The following is a 17,744-nucleotide window of genomic DNA, read 5'->3' on the forward strand; positions in this document are numbered from 1 at the left end:
GCCCAGCTAATTTTTTGTATTTTTAGTAGAGACGGGGTTTCACCATGTTGACCAGGATGGTCTCGATCTCTTGACCTCGTGATCCACCCGCCTCGGCCTCCCAAAGTGCTGGGATTACAGGCTTGAGCCACCGCGCCCGGCCCTATTTTGTATTTTTAATAGAGACAGGGTTTCTCCATGTTGGCCAGGCTGGTCTTGAACTCCTGACCTCAGGTGATTCGCCTACCTTGGCCTCCCAAAGTGCTGGGGTTACAGGTGTGAGCCACTGTGCCGGGCAAAATGGAACTTTTTGTAATTTTGAAAGTGAAACCTGTCCCTTGAGTATGCCTCAGCTTGGCTTGGCTACCTTCCTATCTGATTCTGCGGCTGGTCGTCCTTTTTTTCCTAAGATGGGGTTTTCATTCTGTTCCTCAGCCTGGAGTGCAGTGTAGTTCCATCTTGGCTCATTATAGCCTCAACCTCCTGGACTCAGATGATCCTTTTGCCTCAGCCTGCTTCCCCTCACCCCTCCACCGGTAGCTGGGCCTGCAGGCACACACCACCATGCCTGGCTAATTTTGTTGTTTTTTATGTTTTGTAGAGATGGGGGTCTCACTGTGTTGCCCAGGCTGTCCTCAAACTCCTGGCCTGAAGTGATTCTTCAGCTTGGCCTCCCAAAGTGCTGAGATGGCAGATGTGAGCCGCTGCTCCCGGCCTGATCTTTCTCTCCCCTTGGCCAACCCCCTCTTCCACTGGGGCCAGCCATGTTGTGGCTGCCTGGTTTAGTTTGTTCTCTTTCCTTCTTTGGTCCCTCACTTCCTTTACCTTTGGGGGTGTCCTTCCTGACCCCTTGCTTGAGAAGTCCGAGGGTTGTCATCCTTATTCTCTTGCCCTGTCCTCCTTGTATCTGTTGAATCTTGCCAGGGTTTTCTGGGGAGAGCTCAGGGGAGTGGGTGTCTCTGTGGGCACAGGCTGGCCGCCTATGGCACTGACTTGGTGTTTTGGCATAGGAGGACTTCAGAATATTGCTAACAAAGGTTGCATGCCCACCACCCAGTGGCACCAAAGCCACTGCTGTTGTCCTCTGAGATCTCCCAAATCCAAAAATTGATATACGGCTTACTTGGAATTCATCAGTGATGAAAGCCTGGCCAACATAGCAAAACCCCATCTCTTCAAAAACTACAAAAATTAGCCAGGCTTGGTGGTGTGTGCCTGTAGTCCCAGCCACTCAGGAGGCTGTAAGATTGCTTGAGCCCAGGAGGCGGAGGTTACAGTGAGCTGAGATTGTACCACTGTACTCTAGCCTGGATGAAACAGAGTGATACCCTGTCTCAAAAAAAAAAAAAAAAAAAAAGTGAGCAAAAAGTAGGTAGATCATAAACTCAACAACATAGATAGGCCGAGCATGGTGGCTCACTCCTATAATCCACCCTTTTAGGAGGTCAAGGCAGGAGGATTGCTTGAGGCTAGGAGGAGTTCAAGACCAGCATGGGCAACACAGGGAGATCCCCATCTCCAAAAAACCAAACAAACAAAAAAGCCAATTAGCCATGTATCGTGGCATATGCCTATAATCCCAGCACTTTGGGAGGCTGAGGCAGGGGATCACTTGAGCCCAGAAATTTGAGGTTCTGATTAGCCACTATACTCCAGCCTGGGAGAGAGAAAGAGAGATACTGTCTAATTTAAAACAGAAAAAGAAGAAAAAAAAAAGAATATAGATCACATCTGTTTGAATATACTATGTCAATCCTTGTTGGGTTTCATTCCTTATAATTGTCATTTTTAAAGATTTTTCTTCTTATAAATATTCTATTTTTTCATTGTAAAAAATTTAAGGGAGAACACGGTGTAAAAAAACAAACAAGAAAAGGACTTCATAATCCTCTACCCTGGGGGAAAAAGTCACCATTACCTATTTAGTTCTTCTCCCGCTTTTTTTTTTTTCGAGGCAGAGTCTCCCACTGTCACCCAGGCTAGAGTGCAGTGATGTCTCTTGGGCTCAAGTAATTCTCATGCCTCAGCCTCCTGAGTAGCTGGGATTATAGGCGTGTGCCACCACACCTGGCTAATTTTTGTATTTTTAGTAGAGATGGGGTTTTGCCACATTGGCCAGGCTGATCTTGAACTCCTGACCTTGGGTGATCCCCTTGGCCTCCCAAAGTGCTGGAATTACAGGTGTGAGCCACTGTGCCCGGGCTTCTGCCATTTATTTTTAAAAGAAAAAACATTAAAATTTTTTTTTTTTTTTTTTTTTTTGGACATAGCATCTCATTTTTGTTGCCCAGGCTGGTCTTGAACTCCTGGGCTCAAGCGATCCTTCTGCCTCAGCCTCCCGAGGAGCTGGGACTACAGATGCACATCACGGTGTCCTTATGCCATTTCTTTTGTACATAGGTAAATGCAAACATATGGTTACATCATATATTATTTTGGAGGTTTGATTTTCTTTTCATTTTGATAATCTTTCCAAGGTGTTATTTTCCTAGTATATCTTTTTAAATAGACATAGAACATTCTTTTGTATGAATGAATAGTGCTTTTATTTAGGTGGTCCTTTCCTATTAAGACTTCTTTTTTTTTTTTTTTTTGAGACAGAGTCAGTCTCGTTCTATTGCCTAAACTGTAGTGCAGTGGTGTGATCTCTGCTCAAGTGATTTTCCTGCCTCAGCCTCCCCGGTAGCTGGGATTACAGGTGCCCAAATCTGGCTAATTTTTGTATTTCAGTAGAGATAGGGTTTTACCATGCTAGCCAGGCTGGTTTTGAACTCCTGGCCTCAGTGATGCACCCACCTCGGCCTCCCAAAGTGTGGGGATTACAGGCGTAAGCCACTGGGCCTGACCCAGATGAACATTCTTGTAGCTATTGCACACAACTTTGAACACTTCCTAGGGTGAATTCCTTAAAGCAGAAATACTGAGCCAGGATTTTTTTTTTTTTTTTTCCCCTGTGACTCTTTGACACATGATAATACTGACTTTTCTTTCTTTCCAGACACTACAACAACAGGAGTGCAAACTTCTCTATAGCCGAAAAGAGGGTCAAAGGCAAGAAAACAAAAACAAAAATAGATATAAAAACATCCTGCCCTGTAAGTATCAATATTCTGCTCAGTAATAGTCACTCTTGGAGATTTTGATTCCCAGCACTTCTGTACCTTTCCTCAGGGTCCTGTGCTCTTGTTAGCACATCTGAGGCCTTAGCTTCTTTAGTTGCATGCAGTCTCCAGAATAATCAACCATGGTGGGAGTTGATGGCCTCATTGACTGAGCTCCTGTGATGCTGATTACTGAATAAAGTTGCCACTAGGTGGCTTGTCTGTGGTTGATTCCTCCTGTTAATTATCTGTCTGCCCAAGATAGATCATCTCAAGGCTTGGGATCTCTCAGTGTCAGGGCCTTCAGGGTCCCAGATTTGTGCCTTGACTCCTCCTCACTGGGCCTATGAGTCCTGGGTAATGCTTGCCTCCTTTCTAGGACTCAGTTTCCTCATGTGGGAAACAGACAAACACCTCCCGAGGGCTCTTAGAACTGTTCTGTTTGCTGATCCCCTGAGCTCAAGTTACTGGAGAAAGGGTATATACTTACCTTTGCTCAGAAGAAGACTTTGTGGGCCAGGTGTGGTGGCTCACGCTTGTAATCCCAACACTTTGGGAGGCTGAGGCAGGCGGATCACCTCTGGTCAGGAGTTTGAAACCATCCTGGCCAATATGGTGAAACCCCGTCTCTACTAAAAATTATAAAAGTTTGTAATTTTTACAAACTTTTACGTGGTGGCGGACACCTGTAATCCAAGCTACTCAGGAGGCTGAGGCAGGAGAATCGCTTGAACCCGGGAGGGGAAGTTTGCAGTGAGCCAAGATTGCACCACTGCACTCCAGCCTGGGTGATAGAGCAAGACTCTGTCTCAAAAAAAAAAAATTAAAATTTTTTGTAGAGCAGGGTCTCCCTATGTTGTAATTACTGTTTTGTAGAGATAGGGTTTCGTCATGTTGCCCAGGTTGGTCTTGAATTCCTGGGCTCAAATGATCTGCCTGCCTCAGCCTCCCAAAGTGTTAGAATTACAGGCATGAGCTGCTGCACCCGGCTATACCTTCTGTAACACCCAAATGCCACCAGCCAAAGCCCAAGTTGAACCAGGAGGGATGAAGGCCTGGAAGGATGTAGTCCTTGCATGAGGGTCTCAGAAATGGCACTAAACCAGTCACAGCTCCTCTCTCCTGCTGTCTAACGCTATGCTGAAGTCTGTGCATCTTTATCTCACTTAATCCATGTAACTTTGCAAAGGAAGCAGCCATTCTTAGTATCCCGATTCCCTAGACCATTTAAGGAAAGTTACAAGTGAGGGGGAGTGGGCGGGAGAACTGGCACTAGAGCCCCCAAAGCCACTGCTCTTAGCACCATGCTCCAATGCGGGGGTGTCTCCATGATGTGCAGTGCAAGGCAGTGTGCTGAGGAGAAAGGAAGGAACATTTACAACTTACCTTTATTTAATCCTTCCCCTAAAAAAAAGAAAAGAAAAGAAAAATTTGTCTGAGGCATAGATTAATTGCAGTGAGTGCCTAATGTTTTATTGATTGATTGTGTATGGAGATGGGGATCTCATCTATTGCCCAGGCTGATCTCGAACTCCTAGGCTCAAGCAGTCCTCCTGCTTTGGCTTCCCAAAGTGCTGGGATTACAGGCATGGGCCACTGCACCTGGCTATGCATACTATATTTATCTAACTAACAAATAAGGCTTGTTTGTATATAGTGCATATGTGTATATATTTAAGCATTCAAAAACGGTGTGGTTGGGGGCCGTGATCACATTTGGAGAGCATTGCTCTGATGTCTTATCAGGTCAGGGCCATTTTGTCAGATCTTGTAAACCATCCTTTGTGTGTCTATGCATGAAGCATAGTCTTTCTCTTTCTGCATGCATATGTACATATACATGGTCTATATGTATGACATATCTACATGGAAATTGTAATGTGTGTAGATGAGGATCAGGGAAAGTGGAGGCATTTGTAATACTGAGTAAAGGCAGTGAGGAATTTGCAGAGAAGCAGTTTGAACTGCAGCATGAGTACCAGTGACCTTGAGGAAGCCTTATCCTCTTTTTTTTTTTTTTTTGAATTAATTTTTTCAATTTTTAGAAATAGAGTTTCACTATGTTGCCCAGGCTAGTCTTGACCTCCTGGGCTCAAACGATCCTCCTGCCTTGGCCTCCCAAAGTGCCGGGATTACAGGTGTGGACCACCATGCCTGGCCACCTTATCCTTTTTATATCTAAGTTTTGACATCTCCTCAGTAGTCTAATGGTATTTATAAGGTATAAAATGTACGAGAAAGTGAAGGGACCAATGGTATGCCGTACCTAAATAGAATATCGCTTTTTCCTCCCTTAAAGATCTCATTCAGATGTTCCTCTGATGAACATCTCATTCCTTAAAGATGAGGAGTCTGAAACAAAAAGGACATTATTCTATTAAGACACATGACTTTCTTACTAATTCTTACCATGGCAAAATATGTTGCTTAGGTAGAGCAATCAGATTTTTGTACCAATAATGGAATTTTATACAGAATTTGGACAGTTGATACTATCAGAGCCTTGTGATATTTCATGGCATACTACTTCACTAAAAAATACCTGGCTGGGCATGGTGACTCTCACCTGTAATCCCAGCACTTTGGGAGGCCGAGGCTGGCAGATCACCTGAGGTCAGGAGTTCAAGACCAGCCTGGCCAACATGGCAAAATCCCATCTCTACTAAAAATACAAAGATTTGCCAGTTGTGGCAGCACCCATCTGTAATCCCAGTTACTCAGGAGGCTGAGGCATGAGAATTGCTTGAGCCCAGGAGGCGGAGGTTGCAGAGAGCCAGGATAGTGCTTTTGTACCCCAGCCTGGGTGACAGAGGAAATACCTGTGTCAAAAATTAATTAAAAAAAAACCAACTCTTTATTTTGGAAATTTTCAAATATATTCAAGAGCAGACAGAACCCACATGTACATACTGTCCAGCTTCAACAATTATCAACCCAGGTCCAGTCTCGTTTCATCTATACTCTGATCTACATCTCCTTTTTCCTTGAATTATTTTGAAGCACATCTCAGACATCATGTCATGTATCTATACTTCTTCTTCCTCTTCTTTTTTAAATTCCCTCTCCCATTTTTTTTTTTTTTTTTTTTTTTTTTTTTGAGACAGAGTCTTACTCTGTTGCCCAGGCTGGAGTGCAGTGATGTGATCTTGGCTCACTGCAACATCCACCTCCCAGGTTCAAGCAATTCTTGCGCCTCAGCCTCCTGAGTAGCTAGGATTACAGATGTGTACCAATATGCCTGGCTAAGTTTTGTATTTTTAATAGAGACAGGGTTTCGCCATGTTGGCCAGTCTAGTCTGAAACACCTGGCCTCATATGATCCACCTGCCTTGGCCTCCCAAAGTGCTATAATTATAGGCGTGAGCCTCCGTGCGCAGTCCAAAATTTCTTGGTTTGAAATAATTTTGGACTCATAAGTTACAAAAATAGTAGAGAGAGTTTTCTTGGATCTTCTCTCAGCTTCCTATATCCAATGATAACATCTTATATACCCATAGTATATGATCAAAACCAGGAAATTGTATAGATAGCATTATGAGGCATCAGGCAGTGTTCACTTTGCTGTTGTGCTTATCTGGGCTTTAATGTTTGTGTGTGTGTGTGTGTGTGTGTGTGTGTGTGTGTGTGTGTGTTTTAAATCGTTAAATGAACGAAACTTGGACTAGGTTGAGGATGAACTGATTTGAACTGCTTTTTCCTGAAGCAGTCCGAGGACCTACATGACTGTGGTGTATTTTCCTTCTAGTTGATCATACCAGGGTTGTCCTACACGACGGGGATCCCAATGAGCCTGTTTCAGATTACATCAATGCAAATATCATCATGGTAAGCTTTGCTTTTCACAGTGTTTTCTGACCACATATTGCTAGCCTATTTTTGTATTTTAAATCCTTCCTTGTGTCCTGAAAGCAACTTTCAGATGTTTGAAGGATTTTCTTCCTAAATTTCTAGCCTGAATTTGAAACCAAGTGCAACAATTCAAAGCCCAAAAAGAGTTACATTGCCACACAAGGCTGTCTGCAAAACACGGTGAACGACTTTTGGCGGATGGTGTTCCAAGAAAACTCCCGAGTGATTGTCATGACAACAAAAGAAGTGGAGAGAGGAAAGGTAAATCACAGAAACTTCTCTTCTGCTAAACTGTTTTTAAAGTATCAGACGTGTCAGATTGGCCATGTTTAGGAAGTGAATCAATGGATTAAGCTTAATCTAACTGATTCTCTGGAAAAAAGGGACTAGAAGAAATTTGATTGTGATATTACTTGGTGTACTTTGTGATTCTTCTGCTTGGGGTTTGTTGAGCTTCTTGACTCTGTGGATTTGTAGTTTTCCTTAAATTTGGACAGTGTTCAGTCTTTGTTTCTTCAGATACATACCCTGGGCTCGGCATGGTGGCTCATGCCTATAGTCCCAGCACTGTTGGGCATTGAGGCGGGCAGATCACTTGAAGTTAGGAGTTTGAGACCAGCCTGGGCAATGCAGTAATACCCCATCTTTACCAAAAAAAAAAAAAAAAAATACCCTGTCCAACCTTGTCCTAGGACACCAATCACATGTGTATTAGGGTTCTTGAAGTTCTCTCATAGCCTACTGACACTTGGTTTATTTTATTCAGTTTTCTTCCCCTTCTGTATTTTATTTTGGATAGCTTCTTTAGCCATGTCTTTAAATTCATCTTCTATAGTAAGTCATCTGTTCTTAATCCTATCCAGAGTATTTTTCACAGCATTGTATTTTTCGTCTCTAGAAGTGTTAATATCATCTTGATTGTTCCTTTTAACATGTGTAGCATTTTCTTTACCCTTTGAAGGTATGGAGTATTTCTGTTGTTGTTTTTTGTTTTTTAGAGATAGGGTCTTACTCTATTGCCCAGGCTGGAGTGCAGTGATGTAACCATAGCTCGCTGTAGCTTCAAACTGCTGGGTTCAAGTGATCCTCCCACCTCAGTCTCCTGAGAACCTGGGACTACAGGCATGCACCACCACGTTTGGCTAATTTTTGTTTATTTTTAGTAGAGATGAGGTCTTGCTATGCGGTGCATGCTGGTCTTGAACTCCCAGGCTCGAGCAATCCTCCCACTTTGGCCTCCCAAAGTGCTGGAATTACAGGCGTGAACTACCATACCTGACCTGGAGTATTTTTATAATAACTATTGTTCTTGTCTGTGAATTCTGTTATATGTGTCATTTCATTTTTTTCAGTTTTTTAAGGTGAGAGGGTAAATCTGGTCTCTGTTACTCCACTGTATCTAGAAACAGACGTCAAAAAGGGAGCACAAGAAAAAACATGTAGGCCAGTCATGGTGGCTCACACCTGTAATCCCAGCACTTTGAGAGATCGAGGTGGGTGAATCGCTTGAGCTTAGGAGTTTGAGACCAACCTGGGTAACAGTGAAACCCTGTCTCTGCAAAGAAATACAAAAATTAGGTGAGCGTGGTGGCACATGCCTGTGGTCCCAGCTACTCAGGAAGCTGAGGTGGGAGGATCCTTTGAGCCCAAGAGTTTGAGGCTGCAGCAAGCTTTGATCGCACCAGTGCACTCCAGCCTGGGCAACAGAGTGAGATACTGTCTCTACAAAAGGAAAAAAAAAGAAAAGAAGATCTGTCTGGTGATTAGAGCACTAATTAATAAACACTGATTTCACTGGGTATGTAAACTATACTTATGACTTTTAAGCATTTAAAAATTAATTTGAATTATCCAAACGATATGTTCATGTAGATATTCAAACACATCAGTGTTAAGATTAAAGTTGCTTTTGTCTCTATCCCCGTCCACGTGTTTTAACTCCCTCTCTTCCAACATAAAAGCCCTGTTCTCAGTTGGACATGTATTCTCCTGCACTGTTTTTGTGGCATTTATATTCACATACGAACCTATATATACTACTACCTACTACTTTCTGACTGAAAAGTGCTTTTTCATACCGTAACTTTATTCTGTCTCTTGTTTTTTTTCCCCAGTAAATATATGTTCTGACCTTCTCTGTGAGTGCATTTTAGGCTATCTCATTCTTTTTAGCAATTGCATGATATTCTTTGGTGTGGCTATACTATAATTTATTTAACCATGATTTCTTAGATGAGCATTTAAGTGTCCTGGTTTTTGCTCTTAGAACCAGTGCTGAAGTGATCAGTGTTGTTCTTGCCTTCCTTTGAACATGGCAAATGTTTCTCTAGTTTAGACATCAAGAAGGATTGTGAGGTCATAGGATGTGCATGTTGTCCTTTTTGTTTTTTGTTTTTGAGACGGTCTTGCTCTGTCTCCCAGGCTGGAGTGCAGTGGCACGATCTCAGCTCACTGCAGCCTCCACCTTCTGGGTTCAAATTATTCTTGTGCCTCAGCCTCCCGAGTAGCTGGGATTACAGGCATGTGCCACCACACCTGCTAATTTTTGTAAATTTAGTAGAGACGGGGTTTCAACATGTTGGCCAGGCTGGTCTCGAACTCCTGACCTTAGGTGATCCACCCACCTTGGCCTCCCAAAGTGCTAGGATTACAGGCATGAGCCACCGTGCCTGGCCATGTTGTTTGTTTTAATTAGCTCTGCCCAACTGTCCTCCCAAATGGTTGCCCCAGTGCTTACTCCCACCCACAGCATCTGCCTAGGACCCATTGCTCCATACTCTTCAAGACAGTTCAGATTAAAAAATAAATTGTAACATCCCACATCTACAGAAAAGCAGACAAATCTTATTGAATGACAGACCTCTGTGTTATCTCAAAGTGAGCTCACCCTTGTGGGTTGTTTTTTTTTAATATAGAAAAGTTATGTGTTTTTGTTTGTGTTCTAGTGAAAGTTCTTTTTTAGATATCCTTTAATTGGTTTATATAAGATTTTGTGTGGAATGTAGCAGTGATACCTATAAATTAAACCTAAGACAGATGGAGAACTTTGGAGTGAAGGGCAGTGTGATTTTCATAAGACTTGCATTGTTGTACATTTCTGAATACCTTTGGGACCAGATCTGGTCATTGTGAAACAAAAGTTTCCTTTAGCAGCTGCCTGCAGTAACATTAGGTATTCTTGAATGAATGGACCAATGGAAACATCTTTGTAGTTTCTGCTTCAGGCAAATGTTTTTTGCCCTAAATGTGGTTAGGAAGAATGAAGCCCTTCATCCTGCTTTTTGCCTGATTATAGCTGTAGGAGGTCACCTGTTCTCAGAGGATGTGAGGACTGTGAACAGAAGGGTCTTGTGTTGCTTCAGAGGAATCAGTATCAGTCCCTTTCAGAAGCTCTCCTAGGATAGAAAGGCATTAGGGTGAAATCACCCTACCCCGCTCCTTACCACCTTGTCTGAGTCTCTGCTCCCTATCTCCTTCTTCCTTTTTGCTTTGGTGGTACTGAGAGGATGACATGATGGGTGCTAATTCTCTCTACAGGCCTTTCTGACAATCTACTCTCACTATCCCCCCAGTGCACAGAAGACAAACCAGACTGTGGACTGTGTTTGATTCCTGGGCCCCATCTTAAAGGCCTTATTTTAATGTTTTCGTTCTCATATTTTAGAATTTGTTTGCCAAGGTTTTCAAAGGAGTTTAGAAACTGGGGAGAGGGCTGCAGCAGTTTGCTGATGTTTAAAGTTAGCTAAAACTTTCTTTTCAGAGTCATGATTTAATTTTATATCCAGTGACGAGTTCCCTGTAGTGACTGGGAGCAGTCCTCAGCCTTGATTGGCCAGTGACAGCCTAGAGTACAATTAATATTAGGAATGTTTATTTGGGGAAACTAAAATTTACATCAAATCTGTCAGAGGTGTTTGGATCTATAAAATACTGGAGGGAAGGCCAAAAGACCACATTCTTCTTCTTCTTCTTTTTCTTTTGAGACCATACCTTGCTCTGTTACCCAGCCTGCAGTGCAGTGACACGATCTTGGCTCACTGTGGCATCTGTCTCCCAGATTCAAGTGATTCTTCTGCCTCAGCCTCCTGAGTAGCTGGGATTACAGGCGTGTGTCACCACACCTGGGTAATTTTTGTAATTTTAAGAGACAGAGTTTTACCATATTGGTCGGGCTGGTCTCAAACTCTTGGCCTCAAGTGATCCACCCAGCCTCCCAAAGTGCTGGGATTATAGGCATGAGCCACTGTGCCTGGCTAAGACCACATCCTTCTATTGAATGTTCCTCCTACCATGTTTTCTTTTTTCTTTCAACTAATCATCTACTGTGACTGTTGATGTCTGTAGCTGCTTTCTTATTTCCAGTTTTATAGCTGTAAATTTCTCTGTCTTCCTAAGATACAAGGTAAATTTCTCTTGCTGATATTTGTGTCATGGTGGTTTTGGAAAGTAAGTGGTGTGGATGACTGCCCAGAATGCAACAGAACACAAAAGCATTCTCTGCCCAGGACACATCACCAAATAGATACAAACTCATCTCTTATTGAGTGAAATAGCTTCCTCTTTGGCAGCAAGAATAATTTTCTTGGTGCCATATTTTTCAATTGCCTTCTCTTAAAGCCAGCAGCTATTGCAGACTTGGCATTCCCAGGACCCAGTTAAGGGAAAGTGACGTGTAGAGGAGGTATCAGATGGGTCTGGATATAGAAAAAGCAGCTGGTTCAAAACCCTATGGGCTGCCTTTCTGTGATATAGTTATTCACACTTGGGTTAGATAAGGCACAGAGTCCTCCTACACTGGTGCGGAAATGAAGCAGACAGTCTGGCTCGTTGGGCAGCCTAGACTCCTCCAGACTCTATGCTTGCCTTCCCTAGGGAGTGACTGGCAGATCTTAGAATTCAGACCTCAGTGGTTGCTAGCCAGCACTCTCACATTGGTTGGTCCTTCTCTCTGCATCTTTGATTCCTTAGAGATAAATAAACAAGCATTGACTCTCCTTTGACACGTGCTTGGATCAGACAACTGCATGAGCCGCTTTTCTCTTCCTACTTCTGCTTAGTCCTCTGAGCACCTGCATCTGCTTTTGTTTGAACTCTTTTTTTTTTGAGACAGTCTCTCTCTGTTGCCCAGGCTGGAGTGCAGTGGCATGATCTCAGCTCATTGCAACCTCCGCCTTCCAGGTTCAAATAATTCTCCTGCCTTAGCCTCCCAAGTATCTGAGATTACAGGCACCAGCTACCACGCCTGACTAATTTTTGTATTTTTTTTTTTTTTTTTGAGATGAAGTTTCGCTTTTGTTGCCTAGGCTGGAGTACAATGGCATGGGTTCAGCTCACTGCAACCTCCACCTCCCCAATTCAAGCAGTTCTCCTGCCTCAGCCTCCCAAGTAGCTGAAATTACAGGCGTGCACCACAACGCCCAGCTAATTTTTTGTATTATTATTAAAGACGGTGTTTCACTATGTTGGCCAGGCTGGTCTTGAACTCCTGACCTCAGGTGATCTACCTGCCTCGGCCTCCCAAAGTGCTGGGATTATAGGTGTGAGCCACCACGCCTGGCCTAATTTTTGTATTTTTAGTAGAGACGGGGTTTCACCATGTTGGCTAGGCTGGCCTCGAACTGGTCTCAAGTGATCTGCCCATTTTGGCCTTCCAAAGTGCTGGGATTACAGGTGTGAGCCACTGTGCCCAGCCTGATTGTTTACAGATCAACAAGCATTGACTCTCCTTTGACACATGCTTGGATCAGATAACTACACCAGCCTCCTTTCTCCTCCCACTTCTGCCCGGTCCTCCAAGCACCTGCTTTTCTTATTTGAACTCTTCTTTCCTTTTCTTTGAAAACCTAACAGATGCTAGACAGGCCATTTTCCACATTGGTGGTTATTAAGCAAGACTTGCACATTTGTTTGTTGCTGGTTTAGGTTTTTATTTCAGAGTTCACAGAATTAACTTTCTTTTTCTCTGATCCCTTTCAGAGTAAATGTGTCAAATACTGGCCTGATGAGTATGCTCTCAAAGAATATGGGGTCATGCGTGTTAGGAACGTCAAAGAAAGTGCTGCTCATGACTATACGCTAAGAGAACTTAAACTTTCAAAGGTTGGACAAGTAAGTATATTGTCGTATTCTAGAGACTTTGGGAACTGCTGATGGTATGTAGTAATTCAGGGTCTCGCAGTTACTCATGTTTGCATACATTCATGCATTCGCTCACTCATTGATTCAGTAGCCATATATTGGATTCCTTCTATGTGCCAGATACAGTTTAGGCAGTACTGGTACCCTGTCAACAAGGCAGGTGGTGTTCCTGCCCTTACCGAGCCTAGGGAAGGGCAGGATGGAAGATTTAAAAACAAATAACTGGCCAGGCGCTGAGGCTTATGCTTGTAATCCCAGCACTTTGGGAGGCTGAGGCAGGTCGATCGTTTGAGCCCAGGAGTTCAAGACCAGCCCTGGGTGGGAGATTGGGTTGGGGTGACCTGAGTGGTTGTAAGGCCTGTTAGGAGGCCTCTGCAGGAGCCTAGGTTGATGGCCTCCTCTCCAAGTATCCACAGACTTCACAGGTTGTTCTTTTTTGTTCCTTCCTTTGGAAAGGAATATTATGTAAGATGGCAGAATAAACTGGAAGAGAAGCAGTGGACGTGAGAATTGCTGGGGGTGAAGTCTGCAGGGCGTGAGGATTGTTTGGCCTTTGGAGGAGGAAGAGGGATTCAAGACACAATGTAGAGGTTTGAGTCTGAGTGGACAGTGGTGCTGTGGCACACACCACAAAAGCTGGAAGGAGAACTGATGTGGGCAGTGATTTGTTTTCTTCTGGATGTGTTCAGCTGGGCATCTGAACAGTCATGTGGACACTCATCTATTCATTCAGAGATATTTGTTCAATGACCTCTTGGTTCCTGGCACCATGCTGCTTGCTGGAGATTGAGCTGGGGAACAAAGCAGATGGAATCCCTGCACTCCCAAGTGTACACTGTACTGGCCACTAATCAACCAGCCCAGTAATTGCACATATAAATATATCATTACAAACTGTAATCAAGGCTAGAAAGAAAAAATGCAGGAGTTTAGGGTTCATTTAGAGGGGGAAAGGACTTTTTTTAAACAGAGCCTTGCTCTGTCACTTCGACTGGAATGCGCTGGTGCAGCCACGGCTAACTGCAGCCTCAACCTCGTAAGCTGAAGTGATCCTCTTGCCTCAGCCTCCCATGTAGCTGGGGACTACAGCTTGTGACACCATGCCCACCCAAGTTTCAAATTTTTTGTAGAGATGGGTATCTCATTATGTTGTCCAGGCTGGTCTTGAACTCCTGGGGTAAGTGATCCCCCTGCCACAAGTAGCCTCCCAAAGTGCTGGGATTATAGGCATGAGCCAGTGCACCTGGCCAAAGGAAAGGTGTTTTTTTTTTTTTTTTTTTGAGATGGAGTCTCGCTCTGTCACTCAGGCTGGAGTACAGTGGCGTGATCTTGGCTTACTGCAACCTCTGCCTCCTGAGTTCAAGTGATTATCCTGCCTCAGCCTCCTGAGTAGCTGGGGTTACAGGCGTGCGCCACTGTCCTGGCTTATTTTTGTATATTTAGTAGGGATGGAGTTTCACCATGTTGGTCATGCTGGTCTCAAACTCCTGACCTTGTGATCTGCCTGCCTTGGCCTCCCAAAGTGCTGGGATTACAGGCATGAGCCACCGCGCCCAGCATGCCCAGCTGAAAGGGAAGTTCTTAAGGCATGGGAAACAATGTGTTTGAGTTGGCAAAGGAGGTTGGGGGGAGGTTATCCTAAGTGTAGTAAGCAGCCATAGTTGGATTTAAGCTTTTAAGAGATTCCCCTCCACCCTGTAGAGACTGGAGTGAGCAGGAGTGGGTCTAGGGATTAGGACCGATTAGGAGATACTGCAGTTGTCAGAGTGAAAGATGACAGGGCTTGAACTAGGCCAGTGGCAGGGGTGCCAGAAAGAAGAGGACCCAGTAGAGCAAACTGGAGGCAGATAGGCAGGGATTTAATGACGGAGTGTACCAAGGGTGAGGCTGGCATGCAGAATGACTGGTAGTTTTCAAGCCTGAGAAGGCAGGGTGGAGGGCAGTGGACTTGAGGAAGCTGGAAGGATCAAGGACCTCTTTGTGGACACACTAAGTCTGAGATGCCTTGGGCACATTGAAGTGGAGCTGTCAGGGAGGCAAGGGTGGAGGTGGGATGAGGAGGGGAGGTGGGACGCAGAGCATTGTGGATGGAGTTTTTGCTTGATGGAGGGACATTTTTTCCTGTGGCAACAGAAGGGCAAGAGAAGGTGGCCACAGATGCTGGTAGGTGAGCTGAGAGCGATTATTATCCCCATCCTCTCTGAAGCTTGAGGCAAGGCAATCAACAGACAGTCAAAGGGAATAAGAAGAGATATTTGAATATTTGAAGAAAGGGAGAAAAGTATGAAATCATAATTGTGTAGCAGGGCAAGAAGTCCAGAAATTTCTGTGCTGTGCCAAGTGCCCAGTTGAGGTGGTGAACATGAAAATGTACTGATACCCATCACCTGGTTTTTCTCCAAGGACACTTGGCTCCTAGGGCACAAAACAGAAAGTACGTGGTTCGCCCAGGCCTGGGATTTGCGTAGGTGCAGTGGATGGAGAGGAGGTCAGGGAGTGGAGGCACACAGTAGAAAGTGACTGTCCCCACAGCATGGGGACTCCTGGCTGGATGAGGGGGACAGGGGCAGGAGGAGACAGGTGGAAAGTGGAGGAAGGGCTCAGTGGTCTGGAGGCTACAGGAAGTGACAGGGAGACTAGAAGGAGCTGGGAGCCAGTGTAGTTGTGGCCCAGGGTAGGATGTTTGGATTTCTGATGTCAGAGAGGGTGCAGTCCTACTGATGACGGGGAGGGGCAGAGGCTGAAGCTATGGTAGAGATTGTGAGAGGAACTGGAACAATGTAGCTGTCAAGTAGAAATGGGGGACTGGGCGCCGTGGGTCATGCCTGTGATCCCAGCACTTTGGGAGGCTGAGGCAAGAGATCACATTAGCTCAGGAGTTCAGGGTTGCAGTGAGCTGTGATTGTGCCACTGCACCCCAGCCTTGACAACAGAGTGAGACTCTGTCTCTTAAAAAAAAGAAGAAGAAGAGGAAGAAAGAAAAAATTGTCCTATTAAATCCCTTTTAAAAATGACACTTAAGGCTGGGCGAAGTGGCTCATGCCTGTAATCCCTGCACTTTGGGAGGCCAAGGCAGGCAGATCACTTGAGGTCAGGAGTACAAGACCAGCCTGGCCAACATGGTGAAACCCTGTCTCTACTGAAAATAGAAAAATTAGCTGGATGTAGTGGCACACACCTGTAGTCCCAGCTACTTGGGAGACTGAGGCACAATAATCTCTTGAACCCAGGATGTGGAGGTTACAATGAGCTAAGGCCACTGCACACCAGCCTGGATGACAGAGTGAGACTCTATCTCAAAAAAAAAGTTACTTAGCTTAGATTGTCTCCATACATATAGGAAGAAGATAAAGCAATGAATTGTGCTGCTACAGTTACGTAATCTGGACAGACCCAGAAACATGATACTTTTCGGTCTTCTGTAGTCTTGGTGCTATTGTTGATCTTTATTAATTATCTTTATTCTCAAAATAGCTGCAATGTGCTGAATCTCTTACTGTTTGCTGGGCAGAGGCTGAGTGTTTCAGCGAGCTCGAGTCCTTACAATTGCATTTTGAGAGAGAGAGAGATTATTATTCCCACTTTACAAGGGAAGAAATTGAGGTTTAGACATATCCAAGGGCCACATGAGTGTGGATGCCTGGAATTGGAGCCTAAATCTAGTCATCTGATGGCAAAGCCTGTTTTCTTATCTTCTTTGCATTAAATTCAAGTTTAATATAGAACAATACTGGCTAGGCTTGGTGGCTCAGCACTTTGGGAGGTTGAGGCAGGCAGATCACCTGAGGTCAGGAGTTCGAGATCAGCCTTGCCAACATGGCAAAACCCCATCTCTACTAAAAATACAAAAATTAGCTGGGCGTGCTGGCATGTGCCTGTAATCCCAGTTACTTGGGAGGCTGAGCCAGGAGAATTGCTTGAACCCGGGAGGCAGAGGTTGCAGTGAGCCAAGATGGCACCACTGCACTCCAGCCTGGGCAACAGGGCAAGACTCTGTCTCGGAAAAAAAAAAAGTGTATGTTTATATGGTGGGGAAGTTTGGGTATAAAAAGACAACCAAGAGGAATGAATGTCTTAAGCGAATGGCTGTGTCCTCATCTGCTTTCTCCCCTGCTGGGAGGAAAGACCGGGGTCCCTAGAGGTCTCAGTTACCTCCAGAGCTGAGCACCACAGGGATACAGAGGAACAGGGATGTTACCTGTCACTGATGATTCAGAGAGATGATTCAGGGTGTAGTTACCTGAAAGAATGAATTACCATGCCAGACATCTTGGTTCTTATGACAGAGGCAAAGGTTGCCTCCAGGTTTGCCCAAATTGAGACGAGTTCTGGGAACCTCATGAAGAGGACTTTTCAGTGGAACATGGGGAGATTCTCTTCTTCAGTGGCTCACACTGGATTTAGGAAAGCTCAGAACTGGATGATTCCTCAACCTCTTGATTTATTTAATTCTTTTCTGGTTTTTCTTGGCTCTACTCCAGGGGAATACGGAGAGAACGGTCTGGCAATACCACTTTCGGACCTGGCCGGACCACGGAGTGCCCAGTGACCCTGGGGGTGTGCTGGACTTCCTGGAGGAGGTGCACCATAAGCAGGAGAGCATCATGGATGCAGGGCCGGTCGTGGTGCACTGCAGGTGACAGCCCCTGCCACCCCTCTATGCCACAGCCTGTCCCT

General features: G+C 44.7%; 1 protein-coding gene across 4 annotated transcripts in view; it reads left to right on the forward strand.

The window, feature by feature from the left end:
- PTPN11 (protein tyrosine phosphatase non-receptor type 11) overlaps window positions 1-17,744 on the forward strand; it is a 97,418-nt gene that overhangs the window by 55,384 nt on the left and 24,290 nt on the right. For 2 of the 4 annotated variants that reach the window (XM_032240238.1, XM_032240245.1), the window contains exons 7-11: window positions 2,978-3,074; window positions 6,826-6,905; window positions 7,032-7,190; window positions 12,906-13,037; window positions 17,537-17,703. In XM_032240238.1, coding sequence (XP_032096129.1) covers window positions 2,978-3,074; window positions 6,826-6,905; window positions 7,032-7,190; window positions 12,906-13,037; window positions 17,537-17,703 — 635 coding nt within the window. The remainder of the gene's footprint in view (window positions 1-2,977; window positions 3,075-6,825; window positions 6,906-7,031; window positions 7,191-12,905; window positions 13,038-17,536; window positions 17,704-17,744) is intronic. The other 2 variants (XM_032240256.1, XM_032240266.1) reach the window with 1 other exon arrangement.

This window comes from Sapajus apella, unplaced genomic scaffold (assembly GCF_009761245.1).
Source record: "Sapajus apella isolate SASKATOON/1434 unplaced genomic scaffold, GSC_monkey_1.0 scaffold2, whole genome shotgun sequence".
Taxonomy (NCBI): domain Eukaryota; kingdom Metazoa; phylum Chordata; class Mammalia; order Primates; family Cebidae; genus Sapajus; species Sapajus apella.